Below are 20,194 nucleotides of genomic sequence, written 5' to 3'. Positions count from 1 at the left end.
ATAATCCCCTTAACAGAATATAAGATTATTGTGCAGAATACGAGAATATTTTCAAGCAGGAATGTAAAGCAAATTCTAATTAATAAGCTCATTCTCACCTCAGGGTCTTATGAGTAAAGAATTATTTTATGTTGAGTCACTCTGGTGTTTTTCTGATATTTTGCTTTTTTCACCCTGATCTGCAAACGTTTTCTTAAAGAGCCAGATAGCAAATATTTTAGGCTTTTCAGGACAAGGGGCAAAACTGGGGACTTACATAACCATTTAAAATGTAATCATGTAAAAATGTAAAAACCATTCTTAGCTTCCAGGTGGCTGGCCGGATTTGGTCCATGAGCTTTGGTTTGCCAATATCTGATCTATTTGCTAAATTCCCACCCTTTCTTACATCATTTGAAAGAATGATGTAATACTCTTTTCCCAAAAAAGTGAGGAGTAATATTTTTCTATCTAATGTCAGACTGTCATGACTCATTTGTTACTTGCACTATGACAAAAAATACACCCATGCAATTGTTGATACAGAATATTTTATTTATGTATTTGATATCTGTACAGATGTCTGTCCTCATCTTTATATTTGTCTCTGCACTCTCACTGAGCCACAAAATTCCTAAAGAATGAGACTTGTATCTGTTTTACTTGATTTGTACATTCTCAGCAGAGCACAAGCATCAAATGGACATCTGACATATTTCAATAATGAAAAAGTACAAAAGAAAATCAAATATAAGTCAATAAAAGCCATAAGAAAAAAGCACATGGAAACATACAAAAATTCTTATTTTAGAATTATGCTATACGTACTTTGTAAAATCTACTTCTTTAAGTTCATACATGAGATTATATTGGTTTTCTTATTTAAAGAAAAAGGGGAAACTTCAATGAGTTACAGAAATAAAAATGTAACATAAAGGTAACAAATATTTTTGGCTCTTGAACTAAAAAAATAATGATCAGTGAGAAAAAAATGAGATGTGAAGAATAAACTAGACCAATACTGATATTCTATTCATGTTAAAAATAAAACTGCCTTTTAGTCTTATTTGGATTGATTGGAAATGAGCAGTGATGATCTTCTTGGGCTAAAAAAAACAACAGAGCTCCTTAAAACAAAAGGAGCAAAACCAAACTTATAGGGTCACTAGTAACATGGAAGCATAGGGAAAATGTTTTAAGCACATCCAAAAAGAAAAAGAAAAAGAAAAGCACACAAGGCCCCATTCTGTCCACTGCATCTTCCTTCCAGGTTCAAAGAGACAAGAAGTGGCTTGGCAAACACCTTACCCGATTAAGCCAGAAACCTCCAAGTCTCCAGGACACTTTTGAAAGGTTAGCAGGTTTAGCCCAGTATTTAGGACAGCAATCTCATGGTTTAAAATACATATTTAATGACAAGTAAATAAACCAATGATCAGAAAAACCAAGGAGTGCCTTTTCCTTTACAACGTGATATTAAAGTGCTGCCTATGGACATTTTGTAAAGTAAAAAGTGTTTCAGGTTTAATTTTTATTTTACAAAAATTGACACCATTAAAACCAACATGATTATTTACCACTCATCCACTCACTGAGGTAATAACATTATAAAAATACGTAAAAAATATACTAGATTCCTAATACCAGATATGCTAATTCCCATACAGCTAGGATAAATTTGATTATTAAAAAAATAGCTTTGTTTCCTTAAAAACACTTGGTTCATTTACCATTTAATATCAGATAGATATCTGCTATCCTAAAGTACCAAAAAAATTACCAAAAAAATGGCAATGTCTATACTCTGGGTTTCTTGTTCGGTGGATCCTGAAGACTAAACTTTGGAATTTCCCCAGAAGGAGCATACGGAATTCTCTTTGAAGACACCTTTTTTCCAATTGTTTCAATCTAGAGGGGGGAAAAAAAGATTTTAGAAAGAAAATCTAGAGTATTTTTTTCCTTTTAAAAGCAAAAGAGGGTCTCAAGTGGTCTGGGTTGCTATGAAAGATCTTCGGTTCCCTCCATCTTTTTTGTGTCTCTAGAGTCAATCTGCACTCCACTCTTCCTAGTCACGTCTAGAGTCTCTTACTCCTGCCACTCCCAACACCGCACCCCCTCAAACAGAGGACCGGCTCACATGCCGCCATTGTCTCAGCACATGGATGGAAGCAACTCAGACCAGATTCCAGGGAAATCACAGTTTCTCTCAAACTTTCTTCTCGTGTCTGCTTCCCTTATTCTAAAAAATTAGCATAAGCTGTCATAGCGTAGATTTCAGGAGTTCAGGCTTCAGAGTCTGAAAGGCCCCAGCTGCATTCCTGACGGATAATTGTGTCCACCTAAGTTCTCTAGGTCTTTCTTCCTCATTTGTAAATGGTGTCACTACCACTTACTTCCAAAGGTTGTGGTATGGATTAAATTACATAAAGTGCTCGGCACTACGCCTGGCAGACCAGTCAGCCTTCAATAAATAAATGGTAGTCAATTTTTATTTTGCATATTACAACTTAAACTTTTCCTCACATATCCAAAATCATTAATCTTATTTTTAAAGGCACTGTTTCTTCAACGATCATAAATTGAGCTCCTCTCTACAGCAAAAATATACTATGCAATTTTCATAAAGGTCTTTTGAGTTAAAAATTAATACTTAATTCTGACTCAGAGGGCTTCTGCTTTGTATTCATCAATTGTCTCAGTGACTTATAAATGCCCTTTATTATATAGGATTCCATTCCTACTTTTTTCCCTATTTTTTAGAATCCCTACCACAAAGAGTTAACTTTTATAAGAACCCAAACTCACATTAAATATATATATATTAAAGAGTATATATATATATATGTGTATATGTATCTATCGATCTTTACAACTCTTCTCCCTTAGATGAGTCATACAAGTAGAAGAGAAAATGTGTCTATGCCTTGGAAGTCATCTTTAAAAAATAACATTGCTTCAGTTTAAGTCATGACTGGGAAGAGTAGTCATGCTATTACTCACTAAGGAGGGGCAGGACAGAAGAATCCCCAAGGTCCCTGATGGAGTGTTAACAGACAAGGATGTCATCTGATTCTTGTTGCAAGTGAATCTTTCATGAATGAGAAATGAGCACCAATTCTAAATAAGAAGGATCTTCAACAACTCAGTGACAGGTTACGGGAACCAGATCACATATTCTGAGCAGTAGATGAGGCCCTATCAGTATGTCCCCAAGACAGCTGGTGCTGAGCAGACGCACATGGCCAGCTCTAACCCCTGCCCCGCTCTGCTCTGCTCAAGGACTCTGCTGACTGCAATCTCCTGGCATATTTCTTTATCCTCCTCAACCTCACCTCAAGCCTCCCGCCCCCACATCCACACTGCTCTGAGGAAATGGAAAGTACCTCCTTCTCATGAATACTCATGGGACTCCTGGGGGAAACTGATAGAGATGCAACATTAAATGGACGGGTCGGGTGACTGTCAGCTCTCTGAACATTCCAGAATTAACTGACAAACTTGGAATTGAAAAGGGCCAGTCCCACGGAAGCTCCCATACTTTTCACTCAGACTCTCAGGTGCTAGGACAGTGCTGAGCACTCAGAAGGTATAGGATCCTATACAACATGTGACAACTATACTGCATTTTGCAGTTTTGTTTTGTCTTAAGATTTTATTTATTTATTTATTTGTCAGAGAGAGAGAGAGAGCACAAGCCGGGGGAATGGCAGGCAGAGGGAGAAGCAGGCTCCCCGCTGAGCAGGGAGCCCGATGTGGGACTCGATCCCAGGACCCTGGGACCATGACCTGAGCCAAAGGCAGTCGCCCAACCAACTGAGCCACCCCAGGCGCCTGAAAAAAATTTACTTTTAAGTTCGTATATTTTCTTACTTGATCTTTAGATGAGGTAAGGCAAGATACAGTCTATCCCCATATAATAGGCAACTGCTGAATCCTAGGTACTACATAAGGAAGACCACTACTGAATGATCTTTAGATCACAAATTAAGGAGGGAATAAAGTAATTACACACAGCACATAGACATTTCCCAGAGAACACGTTGCCCCAATTTATGTTATTGCTAAAGAAGGGAATATTAAAATACTAAAACTCAAACCCACTAAAAAGCAAATGACCAAACAAACAAAACCAAACCAGTCTGGGACCATAATTACCTGGAAGCCAATGGTTTGTAGTTCATTGTGGAGCCCATCCAGGACACGTCGCCCATCAAAGATAAAGGCTGGCTTCAGCATTTTTTTATGAATGCGTTCATAATCCAGTTCCTATAAAGACAGAACGAAAAAAACAAAACAGAACATATACATGAACACACACTCAACCCCAAATGATACCAGAATACTTCTAAAATTTTCATTAATATGACTTCTGTCACCTCACCTTAAACATGTCCCACTCTGTGCAAATAACCACGGCATGGGCGCCATCACAGGCTTCATATGGGTCCTTGGAAATGGTCACGAGCCGGGACACTATAACGACAACAGCCACGAGATATTGGCAATGAGAAAGGAGTTATCTGAAATTATGCACTTTACTACTAGGATTGCAGGCAGAGTTGAGGGTCTGACAGAAGTGGAATGGTCTGGTTGAAATGAGAATGAGAGGAATGGTGGACGCCTGGAGCACCTGCACCTTGCCCTAGCAGCATCTCCTTGGAACCTCTGAGGCTTTTTAGAATATGTTGGAAAAACCATTAGACTGACCCACTGCCGATCACTTCAAATCAAAGTTGATGGAACAATGTCTAAGAGTTTAATTTTAGAGAAATGAGGCTGAAAAGAGGGCCTACCAATGATATAAATGGAACGACCATGGAAGCAACACAAATGTCTATCAGTAGATGAATGCGTAAAGATGTTTTATTTTTTTTTTATTTTTATTTTTTTTTAAATGTCCATACAGGCGAAGGTGTTTTGTTTTTTTTTTTTTAAGATTTTATTTATTTATTTGAGAGAGAGAATGAGATAGAGAGAGCATGAGAGGGGGGAGGGTCAGAGGGAAAAGCAGACTCCCTGACGAGCAGGGAGCCTGATGCAGGACTTGATCCCGGGACTCCAGGATCATGACCTGAGCCGAAGGCAGTCGCTTAACCAACTGAGCCACCCAGGCGCCCCAAGATGTTTTAATATATGTCTAAATAAAATTAATATATATTCCATTGTGTACACACACACACACACACACACAGGAATACTATTCAGCCATAAAAAAGAATGAAATCTTGCCATTTGGAATGACATGGATGGAGCTAGAGAGTATGATGCTAAGTGAGGTAAGTCAGAGAAATAAATACCATATGATTTCACTCATGTGGAATTTAAGAAACAACAACAACAAAAAAACAAAGGAAAAGAGAGAGAGAGAGACAAACCAAGAAACAGACTCTCAACTATAGAAAACCAAGTAATGGTTACCAGAGGGGAGGTGGGTGGGGCGATGGGTGAAATAGGTGATGGGGATTAAAGAACACATTTATCATGAGGAGCACTGAGTAATGTATATAATTGTTCAATCACCATATTATAAATCAGAAACTAATATAATACTATATGTTAACTATACTGGAATTAAAACTTTTTTAAAACGCAGCATTTCATTAAAACACACACACACAAGGACAGAACAACCAAAGGTTTCTAGAGAACAAACAGGTTTTAGGGCCCATACTCAGAGTGATTCATGAGACTCAAGCCTTACCTTGGTCATCCTGTGAAACTCCTGGGTGAGAAAGATCCACAACTATTTGTTCCCTTGGTACTTTTGGATCATATATATGGAGATGTGCACCTTCATCCATCAAATATTTGCTGATATATATACTAGAAGATTCTCTGAAGGAAAAAAAATCAGTATTGCTAAGCTTTGAAATGGCATATATTCTAATATCTAGGAGTTTATAGAGGTAAGACTCTATTTCTTGTGAGGATACAGATACTCACTTTATTTTTACTCTTTATACTATATATATATGTATATATTTCACATACACACATCCACCATTAAAAATCAAAATGAGAGGAAGAGTCAGCACTCTCAAAGGGGTAGAAATATTTTAAAGAACTGATACCTTGTATCACCAGTGTCCTTTTTGAATGCAAATCCCAAAATAGCTATCTTCTTATCAGTTACCGTATTAAACAAACTGTCTATAATCCGGGAAGCAAACCTCCTCCTCTGGTAGTCATTCATATCTATAACCTGAAATTACACATACAATTGTGCAATGTTGCGTACAGTTAGTGCAGTTAAAAGAAGTGCATCCTCTGCCATACACTGCTCACAGTTTTACAGGACTATTGTATGAATACCAGCCTCATAAAGTAAAACAGGAGGCAAAGATTAACCAACCTCTTTAGTATCTATCTACTGGTTTAAAAAAAAGAATTAGTACCCTACCACTTAAAGCCATCATGAACATTTTCACTTGGCTTAACTTTCCATGCATCAATCTGGGATGGAATGAATATAAAGATGGGGAGTACAGTTAAGTTTCAACCCCATTAGAGATCTAGCTATAAGAACAGCCTAAAATAGAAAACAAGTGCTTTCCTTAGCCAACTTCTCCAAACCCTGTGGAAGCAAAGCTATAAGCAATACAATCCCAAAGCATCCCCTCATATGCTTACCCCTCACCCCTCACCAGCGAGTACAAAGTGGACAGAGAACAGTTGAACAATGCAGAGTTATAGTTGCCCTCTGGATGAACCATAACACCACTAACCCTTGGCAAACTTGTTTTTTTGAGAGAGAGAGTGTGTGTGTGTGCAGGGAGGAGGAGAGGGAGAGAGAGAGAATCTTAAGCAGGCTCAATGAGATCTCACGACCTTGAGTTCATGGCCTGAGCCGAAATCGAGTTGGAAGTTTAACCAACTGAGCCACCCAGGTGCCCCTCTCCCTTGGCAAAGTTTTTAAATTGATATTATAAAAGTCTCTGATCACCTAATCCTTTACTCTCCTAAGGGTATAAACAATCTTCATATTGGTGACCAGATGAATATAAGGAAAGAGACTGGTTTTTACCTTTTTTTTTTTTTTTTACAGCTCTGATTTCTAGGGGCTGTCACAAAATTTGAAAGCTTGGGAAATGAGCCCAAAATGTTACAAAATCAAGCATTTATCTGCATTTCTGCCATGATGGACAGGAAGATAAAGTCACCTTGCTGAATCGAGTGAAACAAACTTTTACATTGTACATTTTTCTTAAAAATGTGCATTTTCCTATATTCTCACCCACTGCTGAAATCTATAAAACTATAAACTTGCAGAAAAATTTTGGGGGAAGATATATATGCTGGCTGGTATCTTGGACAAATTATTTAACATCTCTAAGACTCAGTTTCCTCACCTATAAATGGGGGATAATATTAGTGATGAGGACCAAACGAAATACTACATGCAAAGTATCTAAAAAAATGCCTGGCACAGAGAAAGCACTCAATTAATGTTAACTCTATTTTCAATTTGGGAAAGGTCTCTAAGTTTAGCTCTGTGAATCTCAAAAGGACAAAACAGATATCAACACACACAAGCCACCTGAAAGCATTACAATACAGGTTCTTCCTTTATTTTTATATTCTGCCTTTCAAGATAGAAAAGAGTTATAATTTTTTCTTTTTTAAAAAAATATTCTTTTATTTATTTATTTTTAAAGATTTTATTTATTTATTTGCGAGAAAGAATGAGTGAGAGAGAGAGCACGAGCAGGGCGAGCAGCAGAGGGAGAGGGAGAAGCAGACTCCCCCTGCTGAGCAGGGAGCCCAATGCAGGCGCTCAGTCCCAGGACCCTGGGACCATGACCTGAGCGGAAGGCAGATGCCCAACTGACTGAGCCACCCAGGCACTCCAGAAAAGAGTTATAATTTTTTTTAAAGATTTATTCATTTATTTTAGAAAGAGAGTGAGGGAGAATGTGGGGCAGGGGGCAGAGGGAGAGGGAGAGGGAATCTCAAGCAGACTCCACGATGAATGGGGAGCCTGAGGTAGGGCTCGATCCCAAACCAAGAGTTCTATCTTTAACTGACTGCGCCGCCCAGGTGCCCGAAAAGAGTTATAATTAAGAATAATAGTTCTTAGGATGTCTGGGTAGCACAGTCGGTTAAGCATCTGATTCTTTTTTTTTTTTTTTTTTTTTAAGATTTTTTATCTATCTATTTGACAGAGAGAGACACAGTGAGAGAGGGAACGCAAGCAGGGGGAATGGGAGAGGGAGAAGCAGGCTTCCCGCAGAGCAGGAAGCCCGATGTGGGGCTCGATCCCAGGACCCTGGGATCATGACCTGAGCCGAAGGCAGACGCTTAACAACTGAGCCACCCAGGCGCCCCACGCATCTGACTCTTGATTTTGGTTTAGGTCATGATCTGAGAGTCTCAAGAGTCATGAGACCAAGCCCTGTGTGGGGCTCCAGGCTGAGTGTGGAGCCTGCTTAAGATTTTCTCTCCTCTGCCCATTCCCCCACAAAAAGAATAATAGTTCTTGCTTTATTTTGGGAGCAAACTTGTTATAAAACTAGAAGAAATATGGTTTACCAGAATTACCATCAGAGTTCATTCGCAAAAAAGACAATTAAAAACAGAGAAGCCTAAGAAATAAAACTAAAATAAATGAATATAGGGGCGCCTGGGTGGCTCAGTCATTAAGCGTCTGCCTTCGGCTCAGGTCATGATCCCAGGGTCCTGGGATCGAGCCCCACATCGGGAAGCCTGCTCTGTGGGGAGCCTGCTTCTCCCTCTCCTGCTCCCCCTGCTTGTGTTCCCTCTCTCGCTGTCTCTCTCTCCATCATATAAATAAATAAAATCTTTTAAAAAATAAAATAAATGAATATAATGATAGTTGAGTTCCTGGAATAAAAAAATCCTATCAAAAGCACTTTATAGACAAAGGGTCACATGTTTTAATTAGAAGTTAATCAAAAGTTGTTGACTATCAAGATTAATACCTGCTGCCAATAACGAGCTACTTCAGGCAAATTCAGAGCCTCACAGAGATAAACCAAATTCAGAACATCTTTCTGAAAGCAGCTTCCACCAAAACCTGAAGAAAAAAGTGACAATATTTTCATTTAAGAACCACGACCGAATCATGTGACAAATCTGTCATACTAAATTTGAGGGCCTATGCTAGAATTTTTTTCTAAGTAAACTCCATACCACATGTGGGGCTCGAACTCACAACCCCGAGATCAAGAGTCACGTGCTCCACTGACTGTGCCAGCCAGATGGCCTTATGCTAGGATTTTTTTTTTTTTTAAGAGAGAAGGGAGGGGTGGGAGGGTTAGAAGGAGAGGGAGAGAGAGAATCTTAAGCAGGCTCCATGCCCAATGCAGATCTCACAACCCTGAGATCACGACCTGAGAGGAAATCAAGGGTCAGACATTTAACCAAGTGAGTCACAGAGGCGCCCCTAGGATTTTTAATACTAAAATTCAGATGTTGGAAATTTAGTGGGTTTATAGATTGTGTGAAATCTTTAAGCAACTAATAAACTCTATAAATAATTTCCAGATAATCTTCTCGTTAATGTTTTATTATGGCTACATTTTCTATTTTATTTCTCATTCATCTAGTATCACTGCCCTACATCTCTTACTTTAGCACAGGGCTGGTAAACTTTTATGGGACAAATTGTCAATATTTTAGCCTTCGTGGGCCACACAGTCTCTGGCACAACTATTAACTCTGCCTTTGCTCAAAAGCAGTCAGACAACATGTAATAAAATAGCCATGGCTAAGTGTCTCTTTAATCCCCATTACCTATTTCACCCATCCCCCACCCACCTCCTAACTATGTTCTTTATAGTTGAGTCTGTTTCTTGGTTTGTCTCTTTTCTCCTTTGTTTTGTTTCTTAAATTCCATATATGAGTAAAATCATATGGTATTTGTCTTTTTCTGACTGACTTATTTCACTTAGCATTATACTCTCTAGATCTATTCCTGTTGTTGCAAATAGCAACATTTCATTTTTTTTATGGCTGAGTAATATTTTAATACACACACACACACACACGTGTGTGTGTGTGTGTGTGTGTGTGTATTCCACTACCCAGTAGTGGAATTACTGGATCATATGGTAATTCTATTTTTAATTTATGAGGAACCTCTATACTGTTTTCCACAGTGGCTGCACCATCTTACATTCCCACCAACAATGCACAAGGGTTCCTTTTTCTCCACATCCTCGCTAACACTTGTTGTTTCATGTGTTTTTGATTTTAGCCATTCTGACAGGTGTGGTATCTCATTATGGTTTTGATTTGTATTTCGCCGATGATTAGTGATGTTGAGTCTTTTCATGTGTCTGTTGGCCATCTGTATGTATTCTTTAAAGAAATGTTTGTTCATGTCTTCTACCCCCACCCTTTTTTTAAAGCTCTATGCCCAGAATGGGGCTTGAACTCATGATCCTGAGATCAAGAGTCACAAGCTCTACAGACTGAGCCAGGCAGGTGCCCTGTATCCATTTTTTATTGGATTATTTAGTTTTTTGGGTGTTGTTATATAAGTTCTTTTATATTTTGGATACTGTTTATCGGATATGTTATTTGCAAATACCTTCTCCCATTCGTAGGTTGTATTTTAGTTTTGTTGATACATAATCGTTTTGTGTTGCTTTTTTTTTTTTTAAGTAAACTGTACCCCCAACGTGAGGCTCAAACTCATGACCCCGAGATCAAGAGTTGCACGCTCTATCAATTGAGCCAGCCAGGTGGCCCTGTTTTTATTTTTGTGTGTTTAAAGACACCTTATTTAATATATATTATTGATTCATTAACACTAAACTCACAGCCGACAGCACTATAACTCGTGCCTGAATAAAACTTATCTAACCACGTGTATTTTGTCTGAGGGGCACACATCACAGCCTCCTGGCATTTCAGAACCCTCGATAACACTAGCACTTCACACACAATACACCTGGGGGCTATTTAAAGAAGGTAAATCACCAACAAAGACGTAAAAAATGTGACACTAAATAGACCACAAAAAGAGCTCTTGTTTACAGAACAGGAGCTGAAACGAGAAAACAAGAGCATTGTCTGTCGCAAATTCAGCTGGGAATGTCTGTGTTGGATGACTCAAATTTTTTGCCGCCGTGTGTGTGTTTGCAGATGACCATGAAAGCACTATGAGCATTGATTTGGGGATTCCAAATAAATTTTGGCAAGTAGGATAATTCATACGTACAGAACTGGCAAATAATGAGGACCAACTGTATTTCACCAAGACCACATTTCCACAACTATATATTAGTAGGCAAAGCAAATGATAGGGGATGTTCTTCCCATTTGCTTCAGTGAGGTATTGAGTTATGTCCTATGTAGTCTCCCAAACTTACTCTTCCTAAATGTTCTACTTAAATATTAATTAATCCTCCTAAAACAGTGAACTGTGTTTATCTTACTAATCAATCAGTAATTATTAAAACAATAGAAGTTTAATTATTGCTTCACTTGGCAAGTTCTTGATAGGTTGAAGGCTACATGTATCATGGAATCATTACTCTAAGGGCATTAAGTTATACAAAGACTTCCTTAAAGTTAGAGACCTAGCTAAAGGAACCTCCTCTATGTACAGAAAAAATTCAGTTTACCAACACTGGCTTTCAGAAACTTGTTTCCAATTCTCTGGTCCATTCCAATGGCTGTTGCCACTTCTTCTACATCAGCCCCTGTTGCTTCACAGAGGGCACTTATGGAGTTAATGCTGCTGATCCTCTGGGCAAGAAAAGCATTTGCTGCCTTTGGAGGGGGAAAAAAGGAAAATTATGATGAGTTAAATAGCAATTTTATATGTCTGGATTATATTTCATTGAGTTGATACAAATTACTGAGGGAGATATGAAAGTTACTGACAGGCTCAATTTGAGGAGGCTATGGATGTGGTGGTAAAGGAAAATGTATTTTTAAAAAATTATTTATTTATTTATTTGTCAGAGAGACAGAAAGAGAGAGAGCGAGCATAAGCAGGGGGAGCAGCAGGTAGAGGGAGAAGCAGGCTCCCTGCTGAGCAAGGAGCTTGATGACGGACTCTATCCCAGGACCTGGGATCACAACCCAAACCGAAGGTAGACACAGAACCTACCGAACCACTCAAGCGTCCCAAGGAAAATGTTTTAAAGTAGAGAAGAAAGATGATTAAGAATGGGATTAAAGATAGAGTGATTTTAAAAACTATTTTTTTTTAAAGATTTATTTATATGAGAGAGAGAGAAAGGGAGCAAGCAAGTGCAGGGGTGGGGAAGGGGCAGAGCAGGAGAGAGAATCTCAAGCAGACTCTCCACTGAATGCGAAGCCTGACTTGGGGCTAGATCCCATGACCCTGGGATCATGACCTGAGCTGAAATCAAGAGTCAGACACTCAACCGACTGAGCCACCCAGGAGCCCCATTAAAAACTACTATTTTGGGACGCACGGTAGGCTCAGTCGTTAAGTGTCTGCCTTCGGCTCAGGTCATGATCCCAGGGTCCTGGGGTCAAGTCCTGCATCGACCTCACTGCTCAGCAGGGAGCCTGCTTCTCCTCCTCCCCACTTGTGTTCTCTCTGTCTCTGTCTCTCTCTCAAATAAATAAACAAAATCTTAAAAAAAAAAAAAAAAACTACTATTTTAATGCACCCTCCATTTTATGTTACATTTTATTAAAAATGGAGAATTTTCCAGAATATTTTATACCCTGATATTTGATTTCCCTTGTGAAAATTATTTCATAATGGACAAGAATATTATGTTCTAAATATTAATATTAAGAAAGTACCTGTGTGGCTTATCAGGCTTAAGAGAAATAAGTCCTTAGCTTTAAATGTAATGGAGAGTCGAATGCTATGTACCAACCAGTTTGGAAAGTTCTGAAGACCAAGTATTAGTGGTGAGGATCTTTTCTCTGGGAACCCAGTGCTCATACACAGCACACAGTGCCTGCACAGCTCTCTGGCCCTCTGGGGTTTCATCCCCTCCAATCAGTACTCTGTCCGGGTTCCTTAGGTCCTTGATGGCTGTTCCTTCCGCCAAGAACTCAGGGTTGGACAGCACCTAGAATTCCAATGCAAAGCAAAGTTTTAAAGTTAGAATTAACCGTTGGCAACTATAAGGCATCAATATTTATTTAAGAATCAGGTTCCAAGAAAAAAAAAAATCAGGTTCCAATGCTTCCTTTGTTTATACCTGTAAATTCAAGTTGGGTTTTGTGTTTGCATCAAATATTCGACGAATACTTTCTGCTGCCCGCACTGGAACTGTGCTTTTCTCAGTCACAATTTTGTACCCGTGTGAGTTTTGCACAATGCGTCTGGCACAAGCCTCGATATACTTCAGGTCTGCTGCGCGACCTTTCCCCATTCCGTAGGTTTTTGTTGGAGTGTTCACCTGGTGAGAGCATATGCGATTATGAACAAGAAGTATCTGTGAGAGATTCAGCGATTTCAACATGAACCTTGAACCATCAATTAACTAGTTAAGCGGGAAGTTAACTATCATCATTAGCTTTAATTTAACCCTCTATTAGTTTCATGGAAATGATACATTTTAATAATATAATCATCAGACAGAACATCCTGAAGCATCTGGGGAACTCATTCAACAAATTTTTGTTGAGAATCTACTATATAGTGACAGATATTAGGGCAGGCAGGTTGCAAGCTAAGCCCTGGAGATACAAAGATGAATGAGACTGTTGCTGTCCTCGAGGAGTTCGAAGTCTGAAATGAAATGTAAGTTTTCTTTCCTCTCTTTATTGTATGTAATATATTATCCTGGTCTCTAAAACCTTTTCTTTTTTTTTTTTTTAAAGATTTTATTTATTTATTCATTAGAGACAGAGAAAAAGACAGAGGCAGAGGGAGAAGCAGGCTCCCCACAGAGCAGGGAGCCCAATGTGGAACTCGATCCCAGGACCCTGGGATCATGACCTGAGCCGAAGGCAGACGCTTAACCGACTGAGCCACCCAGGCATCCCTCTAAAACCTTTTCTATCCTCCTTTTTAATAGACCTATATCAATAGCTTTTCAAAAATATTTGCAATATCATTCACAAATGGCTTTCTCAGATCATTAAAGCTAGACATTATCTAGCATCTTTAGGACTCACAATACTATGTAGACGATTATCAAATAGAAAGAAAAAGAAATCATGAGTCCAGAGTCCAGGCATTTACTTTTGGCTTAGCCGTACCATGTAACCTTGGAGAAGTGTAGCTGCCTTTGCTTCAATTACCTCATTGGAAAATGAGGATAGCATGTGCTCTAAAATCTAATACATTGGGTTTTATAATGCTTTGGTAAAAATCAAAGCACTTCAGAAAGCCCACAATTCTATACAGGAAGAGTGTGTGTGTGTGTGTGTGTGTGTGTGTTTAAGCAGGCTCCACACCCAATGTAGGGCTTGAAGTCAGGACCCTAAGATTGAGTCTTGTCAACTCTGCCAACTCAGTCAGCCAGGTGCCCCTATACAGGAATAGTTTTTGAGCCAGTAATTAGTGGTATCAATTCTCTTCTCTTGACAAGCTTATAACCTAATGGGAGACTAAATAAAGGAAGAAGCCAAAATAAATCAAAACTCAAACACTGTTGAGGTATGAAAATCAGGAGAACAAAAGTTGTTCATTTGCATGGAACAACTTAGGAAAAGCCTTAGACATGGAAGTCAGGGTGCACTGGAGTACAGAAGGGCCAAGCCACTAATAGGATAAGGTGGAACATGCTAAAGATGAGAGAGGAGCAGACAGCTTCCCCTAGTAAAGATGCTCTGAAGAGGACAATTGAACACTGATTTATATAAAACTATTCCTACCTGGAATATGCCTAAAAATAGCCTGGGGTAGGAGGAGAGGGAGAGAAGTAGTAAATGAAACAGGATCAGCCATGGTAACTGCTAACAATGGAGAATGGGTAAATAGGATTCATTATATTATTGTCTTCATCTCTTGTATGAATTTGATATTTTGCATAATGAAAAGTAGACAACAAATAAATTTTAAAAAGCTGATCCAGAGAATAATGGGAAGTAGATGTGAGTTATACAGTAATAAATTACCATAACAGGTATGCAAAGTAATAGCTTGGAAAGATTCAGCACAGCTCAAGCTAGATCCGCAGAGAGGCAAGTGTAAAATTAGCTGTCTGGCCAGACCACCCTACGGTGGACTCTACTGCCTGAGAATAGATCTTTTTAAATATTTTTTTATGGAAAATTCCACTACTCCCATTCCAGATTCTCGTTATCCAAAAGTTGGATTAAGATAACTTCTTGATTTTCTCCAAGTACCTAGCTACTCCAAAATCTTTTCTCATTTTCTATGCCTTGTCTCTTAACCTTCTCCAAGCTTAAGTAGACGATGGGCAGGCAAGTCACAGGAGCTGCACGAATTTCTCTGAAGTAATTAAGAATGCCAAAAGAGAGAATGAATTCATAATGGTTTCACCACTGGCGTCATTACCACTTTCTTCTGGAGTTATCTTTATGGTACTGCTTTTGTCTCATCAGTCAGAAAGCAACCCCTAATTCAACAACTTATAATCATTAACAACACGCATAATCAATTCAACAACATCTACCCTCTAGGGCCCCTATGATATTTCTCTCCTTAAGTTCATGGGGCTCAGTGAAAGCCCATGCCACTGGCTTCCCCTTTACTCTTTAAGGCCCTGAAGGTCTTGAGTCATAGAACACCCTAGCTCAGCCACAAATTGATGATTACTATACTGATCACACATAGACTATTTGAGTAAATGGCTACAAGGACAGCAAAAGTTACCTTGGTTCAAATATTAGATTACCAGAGTTTAACTCCCAAGTATTGGTTCTACTTTTTCATTACAAAGGTACATCAGGTTAGCCATATTATGAGCCAAAGGTGCCTGTGGACTAGCTTGTAACCTAACGAACACAAGCCAAATTGCAAAGAGTTCATTTAAAATTACTTCTGCTGGGACAGCTGGCTGGCTCAGTAGAGCATGAGACTCCTGATCTCGGAGCTGCAAGTTCGAGCCCCATATTAGGGGTATAGATCACTTAAAAATGAGATCTTTTTTATTTTTTGTTTTGTTTTGTTTTAAAGATTTTATTTAATTATTTGACAGAGAGAGACAGACAGCGAGAGAGGAAATACAAGCAGGGGGCGTGGGAGAGGGAGAAGCAGGCTTCCCGTTGAGAAGGGAGCCCGATGCAGGGCTCGATCCCAGGACCCTGGGATCATGATGTGAGCCGAAGGCAGACGCTTAACGACTGAGCCACCCAGGAGCCCTGAAATCTTCTTTAAAAATTCAAGAAATAAGAAATAAAATGACTTCTGGAACATAATTCATCTAGATAGGAGATGCCCATAAATTTGCACACATGCTTTGCAGTGGTCGAAACAAGAAATGATGAAATACATATACTATTACCACATGAACTCACACCAGTACTTCATAATTCTAGATCCCAGACTAGAACTTCCTCCAAATTTATTTGATCAATGATCACTGATATATTTGACCAGGTGATTTACAGGGTATGGTGAAGTGTTAGACAAAGTAACAACCAAAATTCAACTGGATAACCCTATAGTAAGTGAAGATGTGGCTTGATACCAACAGATTACTATTCAAATACAATGAAACTTCTGTATAGAAAAGAACACATTAAAACTCACACAGCAAAAGAAAATACTTACAGAAATAAATACAAGATCAGCTTCTTTAATGGCATCATCAATATTGGTAGAAAAAAATAGATTTTTTCCTCGACAGGATTCTACTACTTCTTTTAGTCCTGGCTAAACAGAAAAAAAAAAAAAAAAAAAAAAAGAGTTGTATATACAGTTTACCAGTCATATGACATTACCTAATAGCATAGAATTACCTTTGTTAAAAGAGAAAGTTATATTACAATTTAGAGGTCTAGACTTGCTCTCAAATAACACCTTTGTAGAAAAATCTAAGATCCTACACCAAAGGCCAAAAGTGTACATTATGTAACAATACTAAATAGAGCAAAATTGACTTTGCCACAATAAAAGCACCAGCTTGTTTTAATGTCTCATTGTTTACCATGTGCTTGTTTCATAAGAGTTAACAATTAACTGAGTATCAATTCAATTATCAGAAAATTCAAGGTCTTCGTGATTTCAGGCAAACATTTGATTTTGCGTCATCATCATGAATGCAGGTTTTTACCCCTAAGAATTCAAGTCATACAACTGGTTGTCAAATAGTCAACATTTACTTCATGCATACCTAAATATATATTTTTTCTAAGTCCTAATGTAAGAAACATTTTAACTGAAAATTTTATTACTTTCCCCATACAGTTTAACAGGAAATATAGTTATATTAAGAATATTGGGCTGTACAAAACCACCTAAGTATCCTTGCCAAAGAAAGAAAGAAAGGGAGGGAGAGAGGGATGGAGGGAGGGAAGGCAAGAAAAAAAAAATCAGATCTAAATCTGCTTAGATCAGGGCGCCTGGGTGGCTCAGTCGGTTAAGCATCTGCCTTTGGCTCAGGTCATGATCCCAGGGTCCTGGGATCGAGTTCCACATCGGACTCCTTGCTCGGCAGGAAATCTGCTTCTCCCTCTCCCTCCTGCTTGTGCTCTCTCTTTCAAATAAATAAATTAATTAAAATCTTTTTTAAAAATAAATAAAAAATAAATCTGCTTAGATCAGTACAATCAGCAAAACCCAGACTGAGAATTTCTATAGGATAAACAATCTAGTTTCTTCAACAAATAAACTGAAGAGAAAAACAGAGAGAAAGAGAGATTAAAATACTATGGTCTTTTTTTTTTTTAAAGATTTCATTTATTTATCTGACAGAGAGAGACACAGCGAGATAGGAAACACAAGCAGGGGGAGTGGGAGAGGGAGAAGCAGGCTCCCCGTCGAGCAGGGAGCCCAATGCGGGGCTCTATCCCAGGACCCCAGGATCATAACAGGAGCCGAAGGCAGACGCTTAACAACTGAGCCACCCAGGCACCCTAAAATACTATGGTCTTAAAAGACACAAGTGATAAAAATCTATTGCAGTTTATGGATCTTACTTGGATGTTGATTCAAATAAACTACGGGAAGAAGGACCCGTATAAGAATTCTTGATATAAAGAAACTATTCTTAAAATTTGTAGTAGTAACAATGGTGACATGCTTACTTTTTTTTTTTTTTAAGACTTTATTTATTATTTAGAGAGAAAGAACACAGGAGAGCAAGCAAGCAAGGGGAGGGGCACAGGGAGAAGGAGAGAAAGAATCTCCAACAGACTCCATGCAGAGTGCAGAGCCCGAAGTAGGGCTTGATCTCAAAAACCTGAGATCATGACCTGAGCGGAAATCAAAAGTTAGATGCTTAACCAACTGAGCTACCCAGGTGCCCCAGGTGACATGCTTATGTTTTTTAAATAATTATTATCTTTTTTTAAAAGATTTTATTTTATTTATTTGACAGAGAGAGAGACAGTGAGAGAGGGAACACAAGCAGGGGGAGCAAGAGAGGGAGAAGCAGGTTCTCTGCCGAACAGGGAGCCCAAAGTGGGTCTTGATCCCAGGACCCTGGGATCATGACCTGAGCTGAAGGCAGAGGCTTAATGACTGAGCCACCCAAGCACCCCTATTATCTTTTTTTTCAAGATTTTATTTATTTATTTGAAAGAGAGAGAGAGATAAGGTAGAGAGAGAGAGAGCACATGTTGGGGAGGGGCAGAGGGAGAGGGAGCCCACGGGTCATAGAAACCATTTTCTTGGTTCTAGAAAATGAGAGTAAAAGATTATAGAGTAGGGATTTTGCAGAGAAGACTGAATTTAGTCTTATATATAATCCCCTAATATTTAAATTACAGTAACCTAAAATCAGAGCAATGCAGGATTTATACTAACTAAGCCTTAATAACACCTCAAAACAAACAACTATATTATTCTGTTAAAATCAATGGGATATTTGTAGATCTCCAAAACTGATGCAGAAGTAGTTAATAATATAGGTTCTACCTCTTATTAAATTCATTATGTAATTATCACAATTAGTATTGAGAATTTATAGGGTACTTTTTATGGAAGAACTCAATCCTTTCACAGGGTAAAATTATCATTCATTTTATTCAGAAAAAGTAAAGCAAATTATCCATTTTACTTTTTAAAAAGTAGCTATTAAATTATTACAAAGTTAACAAGAAAAGCAGTGACTATTCAAAAAATATGGTAATACAAAATACTTTGTTAAATATTAACACTTTCTACTATACTATTTTCTGAGTAAACACTTAAGTATCTTGTCACCATATTTTATCTGATGATCATTACTATTTCCTTTTCCGGAAGTAAAAACGACTGTTTTTTTATTCATATAGTTTTGGCCCATAAAATATAAACATATTGAATTAGAAAGAACCACAATAAACAAGCTCATGGACCCTAAGTATATTTAGCTGGGTTTTCTTTCTTCTTTTTTTAAAGATTTTACTTATTTATTTATTTGAGAGAGAAATCACAAGCAGTGAGGAGGTGCAGAGGCAGAGGGAGAAGCAGACTCTCTGCTGAGCAAGGAGTCCGATGTGGGGCTCGATCCCAGAACCCTGGGATCGCGACCTGAGCTGAAGTCAGATGCTTAACTGACTGAGCTACCCAGGGACTCCTAGCTGTGTTTTCAATGTGACCTGATAATCTTTTACTTTGTCCTCTCTATTCTGAGATTATTGCTCTGAATCTCCACTATTTGCAAGTCCTTGACCCAACATTACCCCTTCTATCTTCTTCAAAATATCTTACCTCTTACTATCAGACAATTGAAATTGCCAATATGTCAGTCACCTTTCTTTCATGTCCCCACTGACAAAACTGTCCATATCTTTATCCACTCTTGTTTACTTTCCTCCAGTCTCCAAGGAAGAGGCTTTCAAGGCCAATCCTTGTGCTTTTGATTCCATCCTTTTGCTCTCTTTCTGGACTTTATTCCATCAATTAGCCCCTTCTTACATTTTGACCTTTCCTTCTCTATGTAATTGGTGACTTTAGTTTTGAACATGCTTGATCCTTTATCAACCACAGAAAAAAAATATAAATATATAAAATCACTGCCTTTAACCCTTCAATGAATTACTCTCCATTGCTTCTTGATGGCATTTCCTCCTCCACCTATCATCAAACATTACAGATTTTCTGGGTTCTGTCCTTGACTCATGCTCTGTTCTCTCTGCAGACTCTTTTTGGGAGAGCTCAATTACTCTGATTTCAACTACTACCTGCATAATC

General features: G+C 38.5%; 1 protein-coding gene across 3 annotated transcripts in view; it reads right to left on the bottom strand.

Moving 5' to 3' along the window:
• Positions 1-513: 513 nt before the first annotated feature.
• The window catches only part of UGDH (UDP-glucose 6-dehydrogenase), a 32,329-nt gene continuing 12,648 nt past the window's right edge, over positions 514-20,194 (bottom strand). For all 3 annotated transcript variants that reach the window (XM_035005112.1, XM_035005114.1, XM_035005113.1), the window contains 10 exons: positions 16,628-16,729; positions 13,140-13,340; positions 12,810-13,007; positions 11,571-11,718; positions 8,919-9,013; positions 6,051-6,181; positions 5,681-5,814; positions 4,361-4,452; positions 4,135-4,245; positions 514-1,887 (listed from right to left, as the gene is read on the bottom strand). In XM_035005112.1, the coding sequence (XP_034861003.1) occupies positions 1,777-1,887; positions 4,135-4,245; positions 4,361-4,452; positions 5,681-5,814; positions 6,051-6,181; positions 8,919-9,013; positions 11,571-11,718; positions 12,810-13,007; positions 13,140-13,340; positions 16,628-16,729 (1,323 nt within the window). In that variant the 3' untranslated portion in view covers positions 514-1,776. The remainder of the gene's footprint in view (positions 1,888-4,134; positions 4,246-4,360; positions 4,453-5,680; positions 5,815-6,050; positions 6,182-8,918; positions 9,014-11,570; positions 11,719-12,809; positions 13,008-13,139; positions 13,341-16,627; positions 16,730-20,194) is intronic.

The sequence above is a fragment of the Mirounga leonina genome, unplaced genomic scaffold (assembly GCF_011800145.1).
Source record: "Mirounga leonina isolate KUSES-001 unplaced genomic scaffold, KU_Mleo_1.0 Mir_129, whole genome shotgun sequence".
NCBI classification, from domain to species: domain Eukaryota; kingdom Metazoa; phylum Chordata; class Mammalia; order Carnivora; family Phocidae; genus Mirounga; species Mirounga leonina.
Note: the sequence above shows the minus strand (reverse complement) of the source record. Positions and strands in the feature narration are given on the sequence as shown.